General features: G+C 42.2%; 1 protein-coding gene across 2 annotated transcripts in view; it reads right to left on the bottom strand.

Annotated features, from left to right (window-relative positions):
* Positions 1 to 2,866: 2,866 nt before the first annotated feature.
* The window catches only part of Ddx59 (DEAD-box helicase 59), a 28,033-nt gene continuing 23,219 nt past the window's right edge, over positions 2,867 to 7,680 (bottom strand). For both annotated transcript variants that reach the window (XM_031384048.1, XM_031384051.1), the window contains exon 8: positions 2,867 to 3,279. In XM_031384048.1, the coding sequence (XP_031239908.1) occupies positions 3,016 to 3,279 (264 nt within the window). In that variant the 3' untranslated portion in view covers positions 2,867 to 3,015. The remainder of the gene's footprint in view (positions 3,280 to 7,680) is intronic.

The raw sequence follows: 7,680 nt of genomic DNA, 5'->3' as shown, positions 1-7,680 counted from the left end.
ACGTCCTCCTTGTAATCTGGTCTAATAATCCCACAAATCCTGCATATTATAAAATAACTCCTGGCACCAGCGACTGAATCAGAGAAGTATGTTTACTTAACTACCTTTGGCTGTTTTTCACACTGTAGACCTTGGGCCTCCGGGGTCATTGTGAGCAAGGCAGGGAGACGACAAAGAGTCCTATCTGTGTGGAGTCAGTTTACTTCAAGCTGCCAGGACAGTCACCTCGGGTGACTTGTCCCCTCAGGCACCATACCCATGTTAACAGAGGGAATTCTGTGTTGTCTATGGAAAATAGAAATGGGGTGTAAGTTTCTAGTATGAATCCTAGAGCAGAGAGTAACCTAGCAGCACTCACCCACCACCAGAAAACAGTGAGGCCTCGTCAGAGCGTGAGTTAGGAAGTTTGGCTTAATTTCTTAAATTATGTTGATAGGGCTGTAGGTGAGGTATGTGGTAGTGTTCTCTGTAAGATGTTATAAAACCATAATCAGACACACTCTTTGACTTTCTGAAAAAAATTCTGATTTATAGAATGTGCTTAGTATTAGAAATTCTAAAAGGAGTATACTAAAAGTTTTGGGGTTTTGTTTGTTTGTTTGTTTGTTTGTTTTTTCGAGACAGGGTTTCTCTGTGTAGCCCTGGCTGTCCTGGAACTCACTCTGTAGACTAGGCTGGCCTTGAACTCAGAAATCTGCCTGCCTCTGCCTCCCAAGCGCTAGGATTAAAAGTGTGCTCCACCACTGTCCCGCAGGAGGACATTAAAAGTATCTTATAAACTGGGCACTTGAGTAATTCAAAGTCTGCAGGCTCCTTACAAGTAATTAAGATGTTGGCTATGGAAATTAAGATGTTTGCTTCAATTCTGCAAAAACAAAACAAAACAAAAAACCCCAAGAAATCAACTCAACACCTCTGCCATGTAATTACTAGAAAAGAAGCCACTGTATATATTTTAGTTACTTCAGCTAATTCATAGTTTGAACTGTACAATACTTTTACAGAACTATTGAAATGTTTATAATATAGTACATTGCGGTCGTTTCTTACCAAGATGTGGCCCTGTACACACTTCCTTCTTGTTTTGCTTGGTGTGGTCTTTCTTCCATGGAATAATGATAATAGGTGGTAACTTTAAAAATATCTGCTCTGCCCTGCCCTGGCTACTGATGGTTTCTGGAAGAAGTGTCTGTGTGTGTGTGTGGGGGGGTGCGGGGGGAGTTTTGTTTTCAGCTGTGTCCCACTGGTGAGCTACAGTGGGAATTTTCAAACCTAAGATCTCACAGCTCAGTGGGCCACAAACTAAAAGGGAATGTGGGGAGGAGACGAGGAGGCAGAAAGGGGCTTGGCAAGGGGTGAGGGGGAGAGTAAATAGAAAGCATCCTATCATCTTTGTGTGTGTGTGTGTGTGTGTGTGTGTGTGTGTGTGTGTGTGTGTAACTGTCAAAGAACAAATTTAATTAAAAGTCTATCTTTGATTGGAGAATGTACTAGCAACACTGGCCAGTTTAATGTTCTGGTCTCTCAAAGAACTGCAGCAGTGCGCCACCTCCAGATGGTGTAGTTAAAACTGGAGCAGAAGATGTGGAAGAATAGGAAACAGATGCTGCCAACATTGGATATTTGGAGCGGAGCAGGAAGGTCTCACAGTGAGAGGAGGTGAAGGGGAAATGAACCAACAGTGGGGCCCTCCCTGAGGGGGTGCAAGCAGACAGCTCAGTTCTCACCAAGGGCCGTGAGTTTTTTCTCCCCCTCTACTCCACCACTCACCTGAGTCCTGCAAACCCAACACAATAAAGTATTAATCTTAAAGCGATAGGAGCAGGACATGGTTCTATGAGGTCAGCAGGCAGTTGAGAGGCCATTTTGAGTGCAGCAGTGGGACAGAAGCCAACTGAACTTAGATGACCAGTGAGGTTGCATTACCACTTTGTGGTATTTATTTATTGTGTAAATATCCTCATCATTTCCCGTTTCTTTCTTTGGTTTTCAAGAGTCTCACTTTGTAGGCCAAGTTGGCCTCAAACTGGTGGTCATCCTCCTGCCCATGGCTGCTAAGTGCTGGGATCACAGACATGAATGAGCCACTACACCTGAGTCTCCTGGAATGGTTGATGCGTAAAGCCAGCTTTTTATTGGCTACCCCATTTTCACTTATGAAACAACTTTGAATCTAGTTTAAAGCAATCAAACAACTGTCCACTGTCCAGAAACGAGCAGCACCTAGTCCATTTTCTGTGCAGTGCCTTGAGTTCAGCCTTACAGTGAGTGCATTTTGCTATAGCACTTGGCCTTCTTGTTCCCTTCCAATCATAGGCTTATAGACATGCAAGCTTATTCGTGACCTCTCCCTAGCCTCAGGAAAGACGCCTTGGCTCTCAAGCTAAGCGGCAACATTTGTCTGACTACTACTAAATTTCCCTAATAAATGTACCAGTTTTTAATGAAACATAAGTACAGATGTACAGAAGTTTCGTCTAGCTTCCTTGTGTAGTTTTAAATGACAACGGCCCTCAGAGGCTCACATCTTTGAAAGTGGAACTGTTCCGGAACAAGGCTAAACATTTTGTGCTGCTTCTCAACATGCCTGGAGCATTTTTCACGATTGCAACCATTCACTTTCCTCCTAAGCACTCAACAATAACTCTGGTGTGGATGTGCTGCTGGGACGGTGTAGGGGTGGGGTGGGGAGTGGGGGGAGCAAGGAGCCACTGGACAGAGTGAGACCCTGCCTCTACAGTTCAGCTCTGGGAACTGCCTACTTAAACAATGGAAAGTGATGGCCCAAGGAGACAAACTGTAGCTCAGTTAGCAATTCACCTTCTGATTTTGTTTTTAAAATACAAGGATTGGGACCTGAAATAAATACGGTATTGCTGTATAAATTTTATTAAATTTAAAAAGATCTTAAAGATTCTTCTGTTCCTCGTCCAAGTTTATTGACTCAGTCATACAGTACTTATTAGAAATTTTGATGATAATGCAAAATAAGCCGGTGGGAAGTGGCAGACCAGGTCATTTCTGTGAACTGCTCTTTTCGTGTTTCCTAATAATGTCCATGAGGTTGGCCCCCGTGACCAGGCTGCTCTGTGTCTGTCTGTCTTTCTGCTGTTCCTTTCTCTTCTGCTCATGAAGGTAAGGAGAATTTAATAGTTGTGGTGGGAGAATGGATCCTGTGGGCTTCACTCTTTTGGCAACATCCCAGAAGAGTCTTTTAGAGTTGTTATTGATGAATGTGATTGCAGTTCCATTTTGACCAAGTCTCCCAACTCTGCCAACCTGGAAAAACAAACAAACACAAAAAGACATTTCCAAGAGAAATGAAAATCATCATTAGAGGTTATTTATACAGCTTAACATTTACTCAGATAAGGTTTCTTTCCTTTTTTCTTTTGTCAGCATGTATGTGTGTGTACATAGTGTGTATGCATATGTGTGTGTGCGTGAGTGTGCATGCATGTGTGTGTGTGTATGTGTGTGAAATCCTAATGGTGTTCACTGGATTGTGTGTTGAATATATTAGTATATTAGTGAGATCAATTGGAGGGCTGATGCCAACATATGCATTTTTTGCTATCTTATTTTTAATAAAACAGCATAAGAGCACTGTTAGTTCTAGCCTCTGTACTTTGAAATGTTAGATATAAGCCATTTTACAGAGTTCTCAGTTTGACAGAATTAAATGCACATAAATTTGTAATTCAAATATGGAAACCCATAGCAAGCACCAACTCTACTTGTTTCTAAATACAAAATGAAAATATTCTGAGAAAGTTTTCAGAAGAACAGGAACAGAGCCAAGGCTAACTTCTGCTCATCAATGGAAATGTAAAATCAAAAGTCTAAACTTAGAAATATTTAAGTGAGCCAGGTGTGGTGGCATACTTTTAATCCTAGCACTCAGAAGGCAGAGGTGGGTGGATCTCTGTGAGTTTGAGGCCAGCTGGTCTACATAGGAAGTTCCAGGACACACACACAGAAAGACCCTGTCATAAAAAAAAAAAAAAAAGGAAGAAAATAGTGAAGTGAGCGGATGGTCCCTAAGGGAGTTTTAAGGTTGTAAAAGACAAACTCTTTAAAAAAGTACAATGTCTGACGGCCTCTAGGGAGTGAGGCAGCAAGTGAGGAAGCAAATGCCGTGGTTTGTTTCAGCTTTTACCTTTATCTGATCTGCTGAATTATATCGCTGGATTGTTCCAATAAAATAATTAGTATAAAAATAGCTGCAACTCAGGAAAGAAGAGAAACTATGCACAAGTCATGTATTTGATAAAATACATTCTTCTAGAATACACATACAAATATTTAAGGCTTAATAATAAAGACAATCTAATTTAAAAACTGGCAAAGGCTGCAACCCTTACCAAAGAGGACACACACACCAGGAAGTACACGAAAGGCTGTTCCTGAGGCCCCATTCACCACCAAGGAAAGGCAGACCAAAGCCAGAACAGAATACCATTCCTTCTTACTAAGGGAGGCCAGAGTCAAGGGGCTGCCTTGGACTGTAGCTGAGTGCTTGCCTGGCACGGAGGGGGCCTGGGCTGGATCCCCAGCAGGGTGTAAAGCAAGCGCAGCAGTGTGTTCCTGTAACTGCAGCAAAAGAGCTTGAAGTTCAAGGCTATCCTCAGCTATGCCGAGAGATTAGGGTCAGCATTGGAATATACGGACTCAAGAAACCTTGACTTCACAGTCAGTCAGTCACTCTGAGAATAACGACAGCTGGAAAATGAAGAGAGACTGGACTTCATATATTGCTGAAGAAAATGTAAAAGATACAGTCTGGCAGGTCCTGAAAATGATAAATAGAGTTAACTGTGGAAATGAATTATTCTGATCCTAGGTACTAGCCGCCAGGAATAAAAATGTGTGGTCAGAAGAATCTATATATGAGTATTCACTGTAGGGCCACTGATATTAACAGTAGCCAAAAAGTAAAACATACAATTAGTGAATAGGTGGAATGCCATAAATATTTTAGACAATAAAGGAATTAAATGAAATAGAAATATACATGCTATAAAATGAGTAAATATTAATGAGTAAATGAGTAATATTAATTAATAAGGCCATACACAACATGATTTTTTTTTATTCAAAATGACCACAAGAGCCGAATCTACAGAGGCAGAAAGCAGAGTGTGAGCGGTTATGTGGATGAGGGAAAGCGGAGTGTGAGCGGTTATGTGGATGAGGGAAAGCAGAGTGTGAGCGGTTATGTGGATGAGGGAAAGCGGAGTGTGAATAGTTACAGGGAAGAGGGGAAACAGAATTCAAGTGGTCTCACGGTTACACGAAGGAGGGGGTTTGTCTTTGATCTAGACGGGGAATGACTGCTGATGATACGGGCCATCTTTTTTAGGGTGGTAAACATTTCCTAAAACTGACTGTAGTTGTGTTTGTACAATTATATGAATATATTAAAACACTTAATTGTTTGAATTCACTTTAAATGAGTGAGTTACAGCCAGCGGTGGTGGCACATTCCTTTAATCCCAGCATTCAAGAGACAGAGACAGGCAGATCTCTGAGTTTGAGGCCAGCCTGGTCTACAAAGTGAGTTCCAGGACAGCCAGGGCTACACAGGGAAACCCTGTCTTGAAAAAACAAAACAAACAAAAATAACCCAAAACAACAGCAGCAACGAGAGAGTGAGTTGTACAGTGACCTGTAGCCATTGGTGATTTATGATGATGAAAGAGCTGTAGCAGGCAGTGGGCACTGGCACCTATAATCCCAAAGACTTGGGACACTGAGGCACCACAAGTTTGAGGTTAGCATGTTCAACCTGGAAAGACATAATCTCAAAATTTAAAAAAGGGAAACGATGTGGCTTAGTAGGTCAGTGCCTGTCCAGCATGCACACAGCCTTGGGTTTGATGCCCAGTAGAAAATGAAAACAACCTCCAATATTTTCTGAATTCTAAGGTAGCTGAAGTTGATGATATGTAGTATCAAATTTCTTTTCTCAGGAATTTTCTACCATTGAAAATAGAAACTAGACACACAGAGATTTCTACTAAACTATCTTTGACTTAGCAGTTCCACTGGTTTTGGTTTTTTTTTTTTAAACATAGGGTCTTGCCATGTTGCTCAGGCTATCCATAAAGTTGTAGGTTCAAACAATCCTTCTGATTCTTCTTTCCTGTAGCCGCGACTACTGGTTTGACCACCATGCTCAGGGCCAGAGGAACTTACTGTATAGTGACACTCACAAAAAGATAAGTAATCGACAGTTACTGCAGCATTCTTTAATAATAAGACATTAGAGAGGAGACAATCAATAGAGGATTTGTTAACTCATAGTACAGTCATACAACATATCATCTTGTAGCAGTTTAAATAGGACAAGCCAGGTAAGTTAGTGAAAATACTGAAGAGCCTGGCCACAGAGTAAGAGCTCTCTACTAAGAACAGTTACTAAATGGTACCAATTACACATACTGATGAGAAAAGACATCTGAGATATATTTAATAAAGCAAGGCGTAGAACAGTAGGTGTGATGTGGTCTCATTTTTACAGATACTGATATACAAATATGTGTACCTATGTGAATGTGTATAATTTTTTAACTATTATAAAACTCAAAGGGAGAACCAAATGGTAAAGAAGGCTCACTGCCAGGTGTGTTGGATCTTAAAGAAGGCTCACTGTTAGTTATGGGGGTGCATGCCTTTAGTCCCAGCACTTGGGAGGCAGAGGCAGGCAGATCTCTGAGTTCTGAGATAGGCAGGACCACCTACAGAGACCCTGTCTCAAAACAAAAGAAAGCTTGCTTCTCATTTTATGCCTTTTGTTACTTGTAACACTTGTTCCCGTGGATATGTAGTTCAAGAACTGAAACAATCTAAGATATAGGCATAGAACAAGAAAACCAGAACAGAGTCAGGAAACCTTACAACACACCCAGTATTAGACGTGAGGAGGACATAACATCTGTCCTAACACAGGGAGTAACTGGGACCAGCTGGGCCAGGCACACAGGAACTCTGCCAGCCCAGTGCTTCAGGTTCCTTCTGGTCCCACAATACCCAGAGGAAGCTCCACTCCCAGGCACTCCAACACGCCCAGGATCAGAGGTGAGGAAGACCTAACCCTGGTCCCAATACTGGGAGTAACTGGGACCAGCTGGACCCAGACACACAGGAACTCCACCAGCCTAGTGGCTCAGTTGCTTCCGGTCTGTCTGGGCCGGCCGGTACCTGAGCAGACCTTGGACGCAAACTCTGCAGCCAGTCCCAAAACACCCAGAGGAAGCTCTACTCCCAGGTGCTCTAACAAGCCCAGGATCACAGGATCCCAGAATCACAGGATTACAGAGACAGCTTGACTCTGAGGAGTTCTGACACAACCAGGATCAAAGGAAGGACAGGCTCCAGTCAGATTTAGCAAGGGCAGGTAGCACTTGAGTTAACCAGATTGGGGGGGGGGCAAGCGTAAGAAAATAAACAACACAAACCAAGGTCACTTGCCATCATCAGAACCCAATTCTCCCACCATAGCAAGTCCTGGACACACCATCACACCAGATTCAGATCTAAAATCACTTATCATGATGATGATATAGAACTGTAAGAAAGACATAAATAGCACCCTCAAAGAAATACAGGGGAACACAGGTAAACAGCTAGAAGTCCTTCAAGAGGAAACACAAAAATCCCTTAAAGAACTACAGGAAA

Source organism: Mastomys coucha, unplaced genomic scaffold (genome assembly GCF_008632895.1).
Source record: "Mastomys coucha isolate ucsf_1 unplaced genomic scaffold, UCSF_Mcou_1 pScaffold1, whole genome shotgun sequence".
Classification (NCBI taxonomy): domain Eukaryota; kingdom Metazoa; phylum Chordata; class Mammalia; order Rodentia; family Muridae; genus Mastomys; species Mastomys coucha.
Note: the sequence above shows the minus strand (reverse complement) of the source record. Positions and strands in the feature narration are given on the sequence as shown.